This window comes from Dermacentor variabilis, chromosome 1, assembly GCF_050947875.1.
Source record: "Dermacentor variabilis isolate Ectoservices chromosome 1, ASM5094787v1, whole genome shotgun sequence".
Lineage (NCBI taxonomy): Eukaryota > Metazoa > Arthropoda > Arachnida > Ixodida > Ixodidae > Dermacentor > Dermacentor variabilis.
In genome coordinates, this window is record NC_134568.1 from 155,497,042 (window position 1) to 155,515,006 (window position 17,965).

At 44.9% G+C, this 17,965-nt stretch overlaps 1 protein-coding gene across 1 annotated transcript in view; it reads right to left on the reverse strand.

Annotated features, from left to right (window-relative positions):
• Positions 1-2,486: 2,486 nt before the first annotated feature.
• The window catches only part of LOC142587184 (uncharacterized), a 36,768-nt gene continuing 21,289 nt past the window's right edge, over positions 2,487-17,965 (reverse strand). Inside the window, exon 2 of the mRNA XM_075698067.1 lies at positions 2,487-4,228. Coding sequence (XP_075554182.1) covers positions 3,017-4,228 — 1,212 coding nt within the window. The 3' untranslated portion in view covers positions 2,487-3,016. The remainder of the gene's footprint in view (positions 4,229-17,965) is intronic.

Here is a 17,965-nt window from a genome sequence, read left to right on the forward strand (position 1 = left end):
GCTGCTTCACAAATACTATGCGTTCGCCCTCGTATTCAAAGTGTACGAATAAACTAAGGCTTACTTTGACTCCTCGACCAGACTCAGTTTGTGGTTTTGCTACACTCGGCATAGAAATTCTTATCGCAATGAATATACTTCAAACGAAGGTTAAAAGATCCCTGTCGTTTATTTCGTGCGTCGTTTTGAAAAATGAAAAAGCCGCCGTTTTTATAAGGCCCATCGGTACTTAATGGTGTCCCACATTGAAATCCTTGGCAGGAAAGTGAGATTTCTATAGATTTCAAAAAACACACGCGATTACTTATTTCGTACTTTACATATATGCAGCGTAATAAACTCGTTGAGAATGGGAGCTATTTTTTTGTCTTGAATGCTTGAACTATCCGGTTCAACGGAACTGAGGGGCTCTCGCAGAAAAAAAGTGGACAAGCTTGTCGCTGTGAGTGCTGATTATTCAGTGACACACGTCGCACATTCCAGTGAATCAAATAAAAACGCACCGAACGTTCCTAATTCGTCGTCCGGTCAGTCATTTGTGCTGTCGCGAGAGGTCCCCAGTTTGGGCGTTCTTGCATCGAGCCCCAGGAGCACGTTTGTGCGAACCAGTCGCCTGTGCGATAAGCTGATTATACACTAGTAAACATACGTGGTCGTTTGCATCAGTGCACTCGGGAGGCTTTAATCTTTCGCCTGCTCTTATACCCCGTTTACACGGAGCTCTGGCGATCACCATCGAGCCCGTTCAGTATCAAAATTCTCGATCGTTGTTCATGCTTTTTCGCAAGCTGTGCGAAAAAGCCAAACCCGATCGAGAAACTTTATTCATATCTGGCTCGATCACAACTCGTGTCACTGAAGCCTGTCACCTCAGCATTGCTAAGCACCATATAGCTATATGTCGTCTTTGCTTGAATCCAACATAAAATAGGCAGCTTTTGGGTGTGTTTTCCTTATACAATTATTAGGGTAAAGCGAAACGTTTCTAACGGGCCAGAAGGAGCTGCATCGAAGGTGAAACCTTTAAGTTTCTCGCCAAAAGGAGCAGCAAAACAAGATGGTTGCGATGCTAACAGGTATCAAAACCAGTTCGTTGAATGTCAGGAGGTGGTGTAGGAATTACCATTGTCCTTTGGTAGCATGTACATCGGACAAATGGGACGATGCCTTATTAATGACCGCCTAAGATAACATACTTTGAATGTGAAGAATTACCGCAGCGGTCACCTATCTGTTCAGTGTCAACGTGTGCCGAACATGTTTGTTTAATGATTGTTTGATTCTCGCCAAATACAGAGATAAGGACGTGTATCAAATCATAGAAGCAGCAGCTATGAGGAGGAGTGGTGAAAGGTGAGTTAGCGCGGCGTCTGTCGATCAGGTACTAGATAAAGAGACAACCTCTTTTGAAGAAGCAGTATGACGTTTGGACAGAAAGTGGCGCTGGTGTGCATGGTGTACAAATGTACGAATTTCCCGAATACATAACGTTGATACTGGCACATCGGGGTGCCTACGTGTCCAATTTGTACTTGTTTGCTGGTGCTAAGATACTATCCAAGTTCGTATGTACCAAAAAGCCCAACATACAGCAGTGCAGAAAGCCGGCATCCTCTTACAGGACGATGATCTTCCTGATAGCCGGAAATGCCCGAATTATTTCATTCGGATGCAATTCCCTTCACTAAGCCAGAAAAAAAAAGAAACTACACCAAGTGATTCCACGAAACTTCGCTACAGATTTGCAGAAGAGGGCAGGGCCCGTATTCACAAAAAGCTCTTACGCTAGAGCTGTTTGTAATAAAATTCCATCAATCAGGATGCTGGCATATTATTAAAGGCGGGCAGCCAATGGCAAAGAGCACTTACGAACTTAACGCTTTGTGAATTCGGCTCCATATTTGCAAGGTAGTTGCATATCCTCCGTTTCTGAGGCACCTCAAGAGCGAGGTATTCTGCTTAAGCAAAGCGACTTCTAGTGTGAATAGCTACGTCTCAAGGAGCCTGATAAAAATTATTGATATCCCAAAGCCATAGCAGCACGCTGGAAGATTTTGAGACAAGTAATGTCAAAGAAGGGGTTTCACTGAAAATTCAAATACGCGGAAGCTGACAGTTATAGTTAATAAAGAACGTGGCGCAGAAATCACAAAGCTTTTGGTTTTTAAGTCCTCTTTGTTATTGGCTGGCCGCCTTCGCTAATATCCCCAGCATCAGGATTCGCTGAAGAATGCTCTTAAGACGAATTCTAGCATAAAAGCTATTTATGAATACAGACCTTGGTATCGGGCAGATAAAATTTCAGTGTGTTTGGGAAAACAATCTTTTTTTTTTGTCTGCACTGTGAGACAGAAACTGCATGGGCTTCTACCTTGCTGATAACACATTATGATCACCGGCTTTCGTAGTTAAGTGTATTTGTATTAGTTAGACGCCACTGTACGAGAATTACCGCCATACGCGGCACATTTTGAATGTTCCAAGTAGATAGGGAGAGAATAAACATCTTTATTGTGTAAATGTAGCTTTGGAGAGGCGTCCTCATTCCAGAATTCCTTGAGCTTGAGCCGCGTCCTGGGCCCTCGAGATCAGCCGTTGCTGACCCTCGAGGTCGGAGCAGGCCAAGGCTTTCTCCCAAATCTCGTTGGTGTGATAAGTGTTCGGAGGGTTTAGTGTTGCCTGTATGCAACCCCCTACTGTGTGCCTAAGGGACGCAGGTTCTTCGCAGAAGCGGAATTGCGGAGAGAGGCTATGAGATTATTTCTGGTTGGGTGGGGGAATGTATTGAGTTGTAGAGCTCAGAGGAACCGCTCCTGCTCTTTAGGTAGTGACTTGTGTGGGAGAAAGTATGTTCTGCAGTTTAGCTTGTAATGTAGTATGATGTCTTGGTACGAGACTAGAGGGTGCATACGCTCAAGTAGAAACAGGGTCAGGTGTGAGCTACACTGGGGACGATAATTTTATGACCGATATACATTGGGGGGAGCGGGAGATGTGTGTGCGGCAGCCGGGTCCGTCACTTCCAGTACTGTTCTTCCTTGGCGGGTGCGCTGTGCGGTGGTTGTGTCTGCAGGAGAAGCGGGGTGCGGCCAATGTACTCGACGCCGACTATGTAGGCGCCCAGTCCACTGCGGTTGCTGCCATTCTGCTTGTGCGTCTTCTTCCCTGACGAGGGCTTCGTGCCGTACCTTTGACTCTGCCCAGCGTACGCTTCGTCATAGCCGCCCTCGTTGAGAGCGTTGCTGTACTCTTCGTACGGTTTGGACTGACCTTCGCGTACGCTGGAGCCAAAGCTCTGGAGCCCGTAACCTCCGTTGTCGTGGCGGCTATAGTACCCGTCCGAGCCGTAGTACGGGACAAAGTCTCGGTACCGCAGGTTGCCATTTCCCTGACCGTAACCGCCAAAGATGCTTAGGCCACCCTGGATAGAAGATCCCGGCTGCAAGTGCGGCTTGTTCGACCCGAAGTCGTAGTCGCCGCCCACGGCCTGGTAACGATTGGCGTCGGCATAGTTGTAGCTTCCGCCGTCGAACACCGAGCTGCTGCCGCCGATCTTGTTGTTGTGGAGCCGCGAGGAGTAGCCGACCTGGCCTCCAGCCTGCTGGTCCCCTTGCTCGTACGGGTACACTTGGCGGGTGTACTCGACCGGTACGTAGGACATTCCGCTCGGGCGGCTCTTGTGGCGGTAGGTTCCTCTCTGGTGGCTCACTCGCACGTAGTCTCCTCGGTTGTAGATGGGCGTCAGGTAGCCGTCGTTACTGTACGTGTTGCTGTCATCAACTGCGGCGCCAGGCCTCGAGTCATCACTCTCTCTGTAGCCTGCATCGTCGTCGCCTCCGTGGCTGTACTTAACTTTGCCATAGTTAACCCTCTCGTGCATCGACGGGCTCTCGTAATCCCGCTCCTGCCGGTAGGAATCATCGCGACTGTAGCTTATCTTGCCATACGTTGCGTCTCGGAGCTTCGCGTAACCCTTTACATACCCAGAGCGTTCATAGGTTCCTTGGTTCTGGTAGCCGACAGGCTCCACCGGAGTGTCCACCTCGAGTGAAGATGGCTTGGTGATGCGTCTGTGTTTGTAGCCCGTGCTTTCGCCAATCAGGTCACCGCCATTCGAGTCTTTGGCCCCTGCTTTGTCCGTAATCTCTTTCGGTTTCGTAACATCGGCGGCTACTTGATTCGCCAGGAACAATGCTGCGAGTGCAGTGACCAGCAGCCTGCATTTTACCTGCGAAAAAGCACAAACATGAATTGCAGAACCTCCCAAAAAGAGAGGGCAGGCACGAAAGGACTCTCACCAACTATCCGAGGCTAGGTTAGTGTGTATCTATAATGGGAACTTGATATCTTACTGTGAGAGTTCATGAAATAATGCGTATTCAAAGCATCGAGATAAAAATACAGCTAGAATTGCTAGAAAACAAGGCCGGGGTAACGTAGCGATTACTTTCGCTGAATCCTATTGCTTTCTTATCATCCACCGCTCAAAACATGCCGGTCCTGGTGATATTTGGAATAAGGACACTACATTATGCCAACCCAGAAATCGCTCACTGAAGATGGCGCATTAACGGCACCACAAACACGACCTTTGATTGTACAACCTTGTGCGCTTCACAAGAGTGCGATCATCTTAGCGAAAGTATGACTCATGCTTAGGATCACTATTCCTTCCACTGGACCTGGCACTCCACGCTGACGTCACTGCTGTCCTCGCAGCGTTACTGTTTCTGCACATTCTTCCCGTTTAGCGTCGTCTAAATTGATGCTGGAAGAAATATCGGCTCCAGGACACGCACGAGTGACAGTGACGAGTGCGTTCTCTGAGGCCTGTGGATGTAAACTGGAATAGTGGAGTCTACGCAGGGCCATTGAGTTCGTAGCATAGCGTACACCTATTACTCAGCGATTCGTTCAGCCGGTCGAGAATGCGCATTATCTTGGACCGCTTCATCTCGAACGCAAAGATAGGCTATGTGAAGGTGATTTCGTTGTTTACATAAGATTAATTAAGAAATAATAGTAGCAGCTGTTAGGATAGCTTGACCATTTGTGGATTACCACTCACTAACTCACTCGCTAGTATTCTACAGACAGTCCGAACTTGCTGCTGTTTCGGCTCTGCTGTTCCGGCTCTGCGGTGGAGGCGACTTGAGGGCTACGTGTTGCACAATACTAGCACCGAAGAAGATGTTGTGCGAATGCTGTCCAAGGAAGACGTTGTCTGAATACGTCCAATCCTTGTACGAATTAATTATAGAAACTTAGCCAAGCTATTAATTTTGTTTATAGTCACTTATTTCAAAGGCATTTAAATTCGGCTCAGCCTTGTGGTATAACCCTTGTGTTGAATTTTCTTCAGAGCATTTTTCTAAGAATAGTGGGAAAATGACACATTGGGACCCACTAAGGAAAGTTCGATTCCGAAGCACCCACACGCGTCTGGAACTTCCTGTTCTAGTTGTTATTTTCTAGCGTGTTCACTAGAAAAAAATGGAACTGTGTGTAGGCGTCTAATGCTAACATCTGAAACAGCTCACAATTTATTTTTCTGAAGTTTTAGTAATCACAAATAGGGCCGATATAATGTAACAAATTTCGTCTCCTAATTCTATTTCATTGTCGTCATTAACATGTCCTGAGGATATTGTACAGGTGATAACGCAGAGGAAACCGCTCTGCCCACTGCCGGAGCGCGAACAGGAATAGATCAAACAAGGATCATTGCGTTAGTCAAGCCAAATTTTGTGATGCACCGCAGCACTACGGATTGACTAATTTAATTAGTTTGAAGTTAAATGACACAAATAATCCCATGCAGTTATTTCCCGTATCTGATGTTACGTCTCAACACGACCAAGGGCCTTAATTAGACGATTACTCCGAGGCAACCCCACCCATTCATCAGCGCCTATATCGAAGTCACCGCAGCGTTGACACCGACTGCTGACGGGTACCCAAAAGGCCCCTCTACCTGTACCTGACAAGCTGAACTAATGAACGAAAGGGGACCAAGTCGACGGCTACCAAAGAACGGTGCCGAGCTTTGATTCCCAGATTTCTGCGCGCTTGCTAAATATGCGGGGACATATTTAGCACCATCAGAGGTGGAGTGCGGCGGGACGATGCGATACCATGGGCTGGATTTTGCGACCGATTCGGCAATTGTGATTGGCAAGGACACAGTCATCAGATTCCCTAGTCCACTCGCCTAGGGAAGACAACTTATTAAAAGAAGAGACATTTCGTACAATGGGGCTGACGTGTCCTGATGTGAACTCAGACGTTTAATATGCTCCCGCATCGAGTGAGCTCCCGTATCTGGAGCCAGTGCAAATAATGTGAAATAAACCCATTTTCCTTCATTCCTACTACCTGACGTACTCGTCGTTGGGCTTGGTGGATTCCTGGCTCAAATGCCACCGCAGGCCGTGACAGTTAATAGAAATTGGCACTGACAAGCAATCCTGGTGCCCATGCTGTCGTTGCTGAACTATGTTACTTGCAAACTCTCCCATTCCGTTTGCGCTAGCACAAAATGTGTCCACGCAATTGCAGTCAAGAATCACAACTTTATTATCATACTGCAGCTATCCTAAGTGACGAAGAGCACAAAGTGAAAATTCGCAGCCTATTTCTTGTAGACCTGTGTTCTACAAAAGCAAAAAAAAAAAAATCAAACACCCAACTATACAAACAGAGAGACAAAGAAAAAGCAAACCTAATTGCATCCGGTGTTCTTCATGCACTCATAAGGGACTTCAAGGAGGACGAAAAACACTTCCCGATGCCACAAGCAGGCTACGACTCGATGCTTTTCCACAACTTACGGTAGCGCTTCGCTTGGCTCTTTCACAATCGTTCATACCCACATAGTTGTAGGAAGCACAAAACTGCGTCATTCAATATGAGAGCCACCATTCGAAGGCTTCCTTGGACGTGAGAGAACAGCACGCGTTCGCAGGCTCACCGGCAATAAAAACAAAAAAAACGATATATATATATATATACACACACTCCGTCACTGGCTGAATGACTCCGTAATTAAAACATTGTACGTGCGGCACCGAACAGTGCCGTGCTGCAAGTACACGCAGTGCTTTCTTTCTTATTCTTTTTTTTAACTAAAGGAAAATACAAAACTCTATCAGAATGTAGTCCTGAAAAAAAAATGACGGCTCGAAAACAGCACACCGAGTGAAGGAACCACACAACGAAGGGCTGTCCCGTACTGGTATTGTTTCTTTTTTCTTTGTAAGCCATATACCACTCAGCCCTCGTAAACACAATCTTGCACAAAAAAAAGCCACATTTAGAAAACTCTTAAATGGAAGGAACGGTTTCTCACTGACTGGATCTTCACTGATGGCATACTCCGTATCACTGTTGCCAGGCGATTGCTTTTACGAACTTCGAAATGCTTTGAGAATATCGGTCTTCATTTTATATAGCCGTTCAACGTTGAAGTACTCTTCTCTAGAAATGTGAAGGCAAAAATGGTTTTCTGTGCGTGTGCGTGTGCGTGAATATGGACCCGGGGTCATATATACTAAAGAGCACTTACATTAGTATTGTTCGTAAGAGTGGATGCCAGCGAATCATACTGTTAAACATATCACTATATAGGGAAGTCGGGCGGCCGATGGCAAACACCACTTACGAACAAAAAGCTTCGTCAGTTCGACCCCAGTTCTACCATAAGGCTAATGACAAAAGGCACTTACGCTCGGCCTCAGTTAATTTCTAGTCCATCTTCCAAAAACCGCGACACATAGAGCGCCGTGCACAACACTCGTGTGAAAAAGGATCTTCTACTTCCTGATATGTTAGCTATTGGCACTGGAATTTACTAGACTGGTTTGAGTTTTGAGCGTGGTTACTCGAAGCAATAGGGCATTTTTGGGTTGTCGGCTCCTACTGGAGGTTGTCAATGTACATAGTTTCCTAACCACTTCTTTCGGACCGAAGTATTAATGTTGCCGACTTTTCGGCTAGGAAGACACTAAATGTGCGTATTTTGATGGCAGTATATGTGCATCATATATATGCATTATATTAATGTCAGTATAATGTTATCTGAAGGAGCAGAGCATATACTCCTGGTTCTTGTGTCACGTCCTGCAGTCTTATCAGAACCCATTTATTGCACGCCACCTTCGTTATACAGCGCAGAAGTTATGGCCTTCGGGAAAAAAAGGCAACAAGTAGACTGCCTTTACGACAATCTGGAGCAGTGATCGATAGCATTAACCCGTGAGTGGTAGAATAGTGGGGACAATTAACGCAGCCGTTGTGGAAACTGTCACACAATCTCCAAATCGATGTGTCCAGACATGGCTTAATTTGTAAGCTGTTCGCAAACAAAGACTGCATTCCTACTATTCGCGCTTTCATCGCCTCGATGGTGACAGTTCATGTATCACGTAAGCGTTCAATATTTGGCGGCTACTAGACAACGTGTACTATAAAAAGCCATTGCTCTTTCTGTATTTGCTATCGTCCATGCACACCTGCCTGGCTCGAGCTAAAAAAAATAATAATGCCGTGAAATTTTCTCAGTGAAATTTGATAATGACAATGAGAGTACAATTAGAGCATGCGCAGCTATGATACGAGTCTTCTTTTAGTTCCATACTGCGCCATTTTTATGATCCGCCGAGTGGGTGATGTTGGTGACAGCGTAGGAGGGTCGCCGATGGAACCAGCGATGAAGAACGAAACGTATGTGCTTGAAACACAACTGGTATAATGTCGCTGTACAATTCTTTAGTTTTGTAAGCGGAGATCTTTCATTTTCCTTGAATTCGGCAGACTGAGATACCCATTTTCCTTCTCAGAAAAGGATGTATTCGTATTTCTTAAATAAAAAATGCATCCATTTCTTGCGTGAAGAAAAATCGCACTTTCAAGCTGCGATTACTTTTTAGTTTGCTGTCGATATGCATACAGAAAAAGCCAAGAAAGTTTTTTCTTCGTGCTTTCAAATGTCTATTTCACAAGATACAGAATGTCCACTACAGGCGACAACATTAGCACCAGCTCCAGTGCGTGTAGGCGCCGACTGTTTTCTTTTGCCCCAACAGGCGAAGTTTCGGCCGCCACATTAACAAACATGAGCATGAATACAAAATACAAAAATTTGGATGAAGCACATGTTATTCTGCGCTATGGAATACAAAGAAGGGTCACTTTTGCCAGTAACGCGCAAGTATACCTTGAATGGCGCATTCCGGAATGTATTAGCGCTCAAGGAGGAGTTCTTGTGAATGGTTCGCAGGTGTAGTGATACAACGACCGCTCCAGAACCGAAGTTAAATGTTTGTCTAGCTTTTCTCACAACGTATATTAACACATAACGTTTGGTCAATGTATGCCCACGTGGGACCAGCAATGGCCCAACATCAGGCCCACACGAGCCTCATACACTGTGCTATTTGGGCTATGCTGCCTTTGTCGGTCTTTAGCAGGCAACTAAGAGTAGCACCTATGTGGATAAAAAATGCAACATTTATTCTCCACAAGTTCTTTCAGCGGGTACTCGAGATCTTGCTGTCGTAATATTGGCTAAGTTCGGCCAAAACTGATGGTTCACTCGTGGCAGAGGATGTGATAAAAGTGCATCACTTCCTCCCCATTCGACTCAGCGTTTTTGTATATGTGCGATGGAATTATTGCCTGGTACAAGGTACTCGGGGCAGCTTGAAAAATGTATACGGACGGTTAACGTTTCTTGTGAACGCCGAGTATATGCAGCTATAGGTGGGAGGGGGGGGGGAAGAAACTGTCCTCTTTAATTTGCGTGTGTTTTCGCACAAGTAAGATTTCGAAAGAACAATGCAAAATTATATCCAACTGGTAGGAGCAAGGTTGGTAAAAAAGTTGGTGGGATCATGAAGGAATAGTGCTGTCGACTTGGCGCGGTCTCCGGCTAACATATTTGTTTGACAGACAGACAGACAGACAGACAGACAGACAGACAGACAGACAGACAGACAGACAGACAGACAGACAGACAGACAGACAGACAGACAGACAGACAGACAGACAGACAGACAGACAGACAGACAGACAGACAGACAGATAACTTTATCCTTCTTAAAGGAAAGGCAGCTGCGGGTGTTGATGTGTTGGGGAGGAGCTCGAAGTTATCGCGTAACTTGAGCGGGGTTTCGACCCATAGCGCCCCGAACGTACGCCCATGATCACGCCTAGTCACCGTTGCTCCCAAGGTAAATGTTTCCGGCCAAACATCAAGGCGATCCGAGCGATGATACGCAGCATGTTTCGAGTGATGCACTTGACCGCCAGTAATGAGGAGAAATTTCCAAGGCACACTTAGAGAAAATACGTGTCGACACTGTCCGGAATGTCGATGCAGAATTTTAAGCAGAGACGGGCCCCGCCGACTTTATCCCACATAATTAAACCAGCGTTAAATGGAGGACGCGGTTTTGATAGCAAAACCGTCATTTTTTTACCATATTCGATGTGCATGGCTAGACATTTCTTTGTCTTGTTCCAAATTTTGGCGCTAGGATTTCACCAGTAGCACATGGACAATTGTAAATTTCCTTAGAATAGTGTACATGCATGTGTTCTTCACTTTGAATAAGCACAGTTCCCTTTCGTAGGAGAAAGGGAGGGGGGGTAGATAAATGGTGCGAGTCCGGCCCATTCTCGGTAAAAGGCATCTTATGGCCCGTGGGGTGAAATTAATTTTAAATTCATGTACATACCTATCCTAGTCGTGAGCGTGTTGCTTTCTTTAACATTAGCATTTCTTAATACGTGTCATTTGTTGTGATTATCCAATACGTGTGGAGCATTCAGAGACAACGTTGACTACACTCCTAACTCTAAGTATAAGCAAACATTATAGTATATTATGCATATATATTGCTCCTTTCTCGTAGAATATACGAATGCGGTCAGGCATGCTGCGCGGGATTTACTCGTGCACATTTCAGGATGCGGTAATACAGGCGTAAGCAGAAGCCATTCGCTTCACCCAGTGTATGTGAATAAAAATTGAGCACTCCTTTATATATCCGGCAACAAAAGCCCCCAAGGGAGCAAGGCGAATGTGCTTTATGGACTCGACTGAGCTCACTGGAACATACAGTGATGCTATTAGAAGCCGTCCTACCTGTGACCTGCACATGGCTTGCATGTCCATTTGTTGCTTCCTCCATAACGAGAATAGAAAGGCAATGCTCAGTGGAAGGCCCCCGCAAGCTAGCAAGTGACCCATAGTTTTGCTTGAATATCGAAAGTGTAAGCTCAGGTCATGTTTGAGCACAGGAGAACAAATTTTGAAAGCAAGGCAAGGGCTGACCTCCGCAAACATCATGAATTTTATACAAGAGCCGGCTTCGAGCTTTGCATGCAGGATGGCCACGGTATGGCTCCTCCCTTCTCCGTGGCCACTACTTTAATGGTACTTTTCGTGCAACATAAATGATCGCCAAAGAACGCTTCTACTCTCTACAAATAACCAGAAAGTGACTTGTCTGGCTTGCCGTAAGATCGTCCATATGTACAGCTGCCAGTTGTTCGTAAAGTATAATGCATCATTCTGACAATCAAAGCGGTCCTGTTGTGAATAGACTATATCATGAAATATGCATTTTCCAGAATAACACCGTAAAGTACCGCAAAGCACCGGATTGTGGTCAGCGAACACGTAAAAAGTCAATGAAGCAATATCACAACCTACGAGTGAGTTATTCGCGCCAGTAATTTTATTTAACAGCCTTTTACTGGCCTCTTGCGCCACTAAACAACATTCATTCATTCGTTCATTTTACTGGTTTACTGAACGGAGAGGTTCAAGCCAAGGTCCACAACGTTGACCGAATTGTCATCGCTTGGTCCAGTGACCACACCGTTGTTTTATACGAATAGGCTGCCTGAATTAACGGAAGGAGTGCAGCGCAACGTGCGATGAGAAAGAAATCTATTTGAAGGAATATAATTCTTAGGGAATACGTCCTCCTGTTGTGTATATATATATATATATATATATATATATATATATATATATATATATATATATATATATATATACTTAGTTTTCTTTGCTATTCAGAATGAAAGAAGCACGCACGCAGTTAACCAGTTGTTCGCGCTGCATCGATAGAGATGCTGCTGCTTAAACAGGCAGACTGAGTTAACAATCAGTGGCGCACGCGGCAGACGCGAAGGTGTGCGCGAGCGCCTCGTTCGCGCCGTGCTTCGGGCGCGTTCTACAACTCGATGGCTCCGGATTCCACTTAAGCCACTTAAGGACGTTCAGCTTCACCCACTTAAGGACGTTCCCCGTGGTGTCGTCCTTAAGGTCCGATCAGTTCTGAATTGTCAAGCACTCCATCGCAAGAGGTGCACTTATATAACGCAGTCAATGTGCTCCACACGTAGGACTCCACGGGTGCTTATAGATGTTTGCTTCGCCCTTGACGACGCACAACCACTCTGGACCAACTTCGTGCGTGAGAGGCGTATCTCTGCTGCTCAGAAATATCTTTCCACTTTTCTACGTGGTTATTCAGAGCTAATATCTCGCATAGGGTGGCTATCATGGGGAGGCTTTTGAGTACACCGCCCCAATGAGTGACAGCAACGATCTTCGTCGCTTAAGTAGGTTATATTTTTATTAAGCCCTCAAATTTATATGGCGAAGATGCCTTTCAGTAAGAATTGTGGATTCCCTCCTATAAGTGAGTACCTCTGTGAATTAAAATTTTTGCGCTCTTTTCTGCAACGAGTGTCTATGAGGCTTGATAATGGACTGACTGATAATGAGCTCAGCCGCCTACGGTCAACCGATTAAACTGAAACAGTTTTTGTGAATACGGGCCTTAGGGCGCGTATTCACAAGGAAAAAAATTTTCTTGCGGTTGAACTGTTCGTAAGAGCGGCTGTCAACCAGTTGTGATAGTCTACCTATTGTTAGCGTAGGTGGCCGGCCAATGGCCATGTGCACTTACAAATGAAAATCCTTTCTGATTCGCAAAGTTTTTCATTACTAAGAACAGAATTTCATTGTCCGGCCAGCTTCTGTTAATATATTATACTTTATCCAGATTAGTCGGCACTTCTTTTTATGCTCAAATTATTTGTATGAACAGACGCCGGTCAATCGAGAACGCATTGCAAACATTCAATATGGAAGTGAGCTTTTCAGTAGTTCAATAGCTCCGATGTTACTTTCTTCGTTCGTATGTTTTTGTATTCATTTAAATCACGGCTTCAAAGAGCTTCCCAGCATAGCTCGCGCTGTTGCCATACTTGCCGCATTAGAGCTGAGATTTCACGTGACCCGTTGGGCAAATCACAACACCTTATTTAAGACTCGACGGTAGGCTGAGATGCGTAGCGATGGATCGGTACGCACTAATGCCTTTTATTTTGTGTGCCGCGGACTCTTTTTAAGCTTAGGTGAGTCTTTCAACCTCCCGTACACATTAGTACGTGGGGGACTCCTTAATTAAAGGTGTAAATACTGTAAGGCGCATCCTGTGTTCCTGTGCTGCTGTGCACATCACTTGGTATTTATTTATGCCCGAGTTGTGGTAGCCGTTTTCTTTTCTCGATATATTTTGTTTATATATTTACATTAGAACACAAAGATAAGAGTAGTCGGTGTAATTTTTTCTTCTACCGTTCGACCGCATCACACGTTAAACAGGACCCAACAAAGAACTAATGCGAAATGAAAGAATCAGGGCCCGCATTCACAATAATTGCGCAACAGAGTTCTCAACGAACGCACTTTCAGAGGGCGGCCGGTCAATCAATCCCGCCGGCAGGATCGCAGGAGACTATAGGTGCTGTCTTCATCGCCCGCAGTTTGCGTCTCCTCCCGCACACCTTGAACCTGAGCAGCGCTCGTGTGACCACGTGGAAGCCCGTGGACCGTGTCAACATCGCGGCCGAGTGTTTACGCCGAAGCGACACACACGGTCTTCCTAATGCATCTGCCGGAGAGAAGCTGGAAGGAGCGCCACTGCCGCTGTTTTCCTTACCTTTGGGCGATGCCGGCTGAATGAAGCCCCCACTATACCGCTCTCATTCGAGCCACGAAAGAAGCAAAAAATAATAATAAAGAACAGAGGATCAAACCAACTCAAAGAACCTCTCGGAGTCAAAGCACCACTTCGGGGCTCAGATGCGGCAAAATGAAGAGAGACGTTCCTGTCAGCAGGGAGTTGTTGCCAACGCCGGATCTGTCCGTTTGGAAGCCCAACCGCGTGGATCCGTGAAAGCCCTCTTCTACGGAAAACGCCCAGGACGACCGGGAAGGTGATGCAGAGCTTATTTTCGCGCTTCATAAGTGTCTTGTTTGTTTATTTTTCTCATTCCTTACGTACATGTATACCTCACGATCGTATACCCCGTGGCCGCATTGTGCTAGGTAGCTGTACCCTGCGTCGTTGCTGCGTAAGACACGCTCCTCTGCCTCGCACAGGTACGTCGCTTCAATTTCCGCTCCGTGACTTCGGAACCAGCACGAGTACTTCGTCGCGCCTTTTTCCTCGCCGTAGGCAATACGAGTGCTAGGGACAAGTTGTAACGTACTTGCATCGCTTCTGGTTGAATGAAATTTACCGTAGACAGATTTGTGGCTGTTATATGTGGCGCACAGAATTCATAATCATGCACGATGAAGTGCGCTTGAATAATGTCTTTTCAACATAAGCTCTGATGAAAAAACTAAAAAAAATCACAAAAAAAATAAATAAATAAATGTGTGAGCAACAGCTTCTTTCACGTGGGTTGTTATTATGCTAGAATGCTGCTAGATTTAAGTGTTTGTGTATTGCGGTGACCGTTTTTTTTTTCAAACACAAGTAACCTCTGCTTACCGTCTGCTTACTAAATTACCGGTTGCTATTGGCAGCGCGATTGGAGCCGATGCCATGAGAAACGGCGTACTTTTGCCTTGTGCTAACGTATTTCTTTGTGCCTGAGCAACTCGTCGTGCGCGTTATTGCTCGCAGAAACCTTCTTGGAGCGCATTTTTTGTGGACGCAACATTCTCGGGGTCGAGGGCGCCCGAACTTATCACCCGATTGCGTTTCCCGCCAGATTTATTCATATTATACCCCTGTCACACGGGAAGATTTAATGCCATTCGATCTCTTGCGGTGCTACACAGTAAAATATAATGGCATTCGTAAATGATAGCAATGACGATCTGGAACGAAATTTGTGAAATTCAAAGAAATGTTGTGCTTATTAAACGCGTTTGAGAACTTTTGCGAGTACTTTTAAAACGGACGAAAACATTTTGACGCCAATTATTCAGAGCTAAAAGCACTTCGATCAACACATCCAATGTGGCCGACCGCCGCAAAAAACTTCTGATGCAAAGAGTAATAGAGCTTGAGCACAGCCCGTGGTGAAAATATCATCGCGGCAACGATAATTATTGCTTTTTATAAGTCTAAAAAATACCTTGACTTTGCTGACGCACGCATTATTTTTTTCGCGTTTCGTGTCGCTGTTGTTTATCTGGGGACAAGAGTAGACATTCGGTTCGAAATCGAATGCGAATGAGTTCCCTTAACTCATTCGATGGAAAATGTCATTCTATTCGAATGACATTAAATTTTCCCGTGGGAATACCGATTAGTGGGATTATATGCGAATGCCATTCGATTTGAATGACATTAAATCTTCCCGTGTGACAGGGGTATTACTTCAGGTTCACGGCCTGTCTACATAACTGGTTCAAGGAAAACGGTAAGTCGACGAAAATTATGCGTGCGGCACTGAATATGCGAGTGAAGGATAAGTTATCAACTAAGAGGTTGAGTGAGCCGCTTTATCACCATTAAAGTTTTAAGCTTTGGAAAAGGCGTACCTAGGGGCCTGCTTCAGAGCAATAACCCTTCAATTTCTACATTTATTTATTTATTTATTTATTTATTTATTTATTTATTTATTTATTTATTTATTTCAAGGTTACTACGCGCCTGTGGTAAAACGCCTTAGACAGGAGTGGCTACAAAAATGTAGTAGGTATGCAGAAAATAACATATTAGGAAGACAGTGAATACAAAGTGCGGGGAATGACATCCTCTCAATAGCAAATTGTCGATAAAATAATAAAAGCTTCTTTTATCGACGTTATTTCACTGATCGCGCAAAAGTAAGTAGAAAATATTCTTGCACTCAGCACCACGGTATAGCCATGCCTGTTCTACAGGCATCGCTATACAGCGAAATTAACGAGACGAAATTAACGATCCGCTCTTTCTCAGTAACGGGGCCCGAAAAAACACGTCACTATACAAAGAAAAATGCAGTTCGTCAGAATATTAAGGAAGTAAATATATCTACAAACCTCAAATAGCTTGCGTGAATTGATGCGATTGTAATATTTCTGTCTTTCTTCCTGGCCTCCAACCACTCAAAATGATGATTTTTCAATAGAAACACTGGCAAAGCGTAAAATGCTCTGGGATTCCGCGAAGCAAGAAAGGTGGGCGGGTGCCGCGGGCGCTTTAATTGCGACAACTGTGACGTGCACACGTGGGATCAACCAAAGCGCAGCTGTGTGAAGGTTCCGCATCCCAATAGACGCCCTGCTGCCGGTAGGGGTGACTGACGGAACAAAGAATGTGATTCGAATGCCTTCCGCTTGATCAATTTAAATGCTAAAAGTTTAGTAAACAAAATTGGAGACTTAGAATACATCCTGGCTAATTACGATCCTCGTGTGCTTACAATAACCGAAACGTGGCTGCGGCCCGAAATACAAGACCAAGAGCTCGTACCACCTAATTATAAAATCATACGCAGAGACGGCGATGCTCGTGGGGGCGGAGTTGCTGTCGTATATAAGGCTGATATTGACTGTGTGCAAATGACTGGCATTCCAACACACGAAAGAATCTGGTGTGAAATTAAGCTAGATAAAACAAAGATAATCCTTGGAACTGTTTGTAGACAGCCTAAATCACCCATTTCCTATCTTAAAAATATGCAGCTTTACTTAGAAAGCTTTAAAAAGCGCAGCTGTCACATAATTATTGCTGGGGATTTCAATTTGCCAGAGATTGATTGGTCCACGCTTAGCGCTCAGTCTCGCGAAGATACCCATTGTGAACTACTTCTAGAAATAGCTTTCAGTAAGGATTTACAACAGGTAGATCACGAGTGCACACGCGTAGTTGGGAAATCAAGATATATGTTAGATTTGGTGTTCTTAGACGGGCGATTTGAAGGCTATGATGTATTGGTTGAAACCGGCCTCTCGGATCATGAGCTAGTTTATGTGGAGATAAAGTGTACCGCTGTATACCCGAAGGGGGCTGGCAGTACTACGCATGTTCGGTGTTTTGATAGAACCGATGACACAAGCATTGTTGATCATCTTTCGTTGTGTTTTGATGGATTCAATTCGACGGTTGACCTCAATGCGATGTGGATTGCATTTAAATATATCGCTTTTTCACGGCGTAAACAGATTTGTGCCAACTCGGAAGAAGAAAATAAATAAATAGAACCCGTGGATAACCCGCGTAATTATGCATTTAAAGCGGAAAATTAATCGTGAGAGGAGAGACAGAAGTCAAGAAAGCTCATAATTAAATTTCGGCGCTAAGCTCTATATTGCGCTCAAATATGTCTGCTGCTAAAACAAATTACCATGACGCGACATTAACTAATCTAATGAAGCACGATTCGCGCAGTTTTTGGCGCCATTTGTCGCGTAATAACGAAGGTCCAAGTGACATTGTCGCTAATGGCGAATTTGTGACGGACAACTCGCGTATGGCAATATGTTTTAATGTTTTTTTTTTCAATCTGTCTTTACTGACATTTCTATAGATAGTTTTTCTTCCCTCTCCCTAGAATCTCCGTACATATCACCAATGCCTAATATTCAAGTTTCGCATGAAGGCATTGTAGCTCTTTTGCTTAAATTTAACGATAAGAAATCTGTTGGTCCAGACGG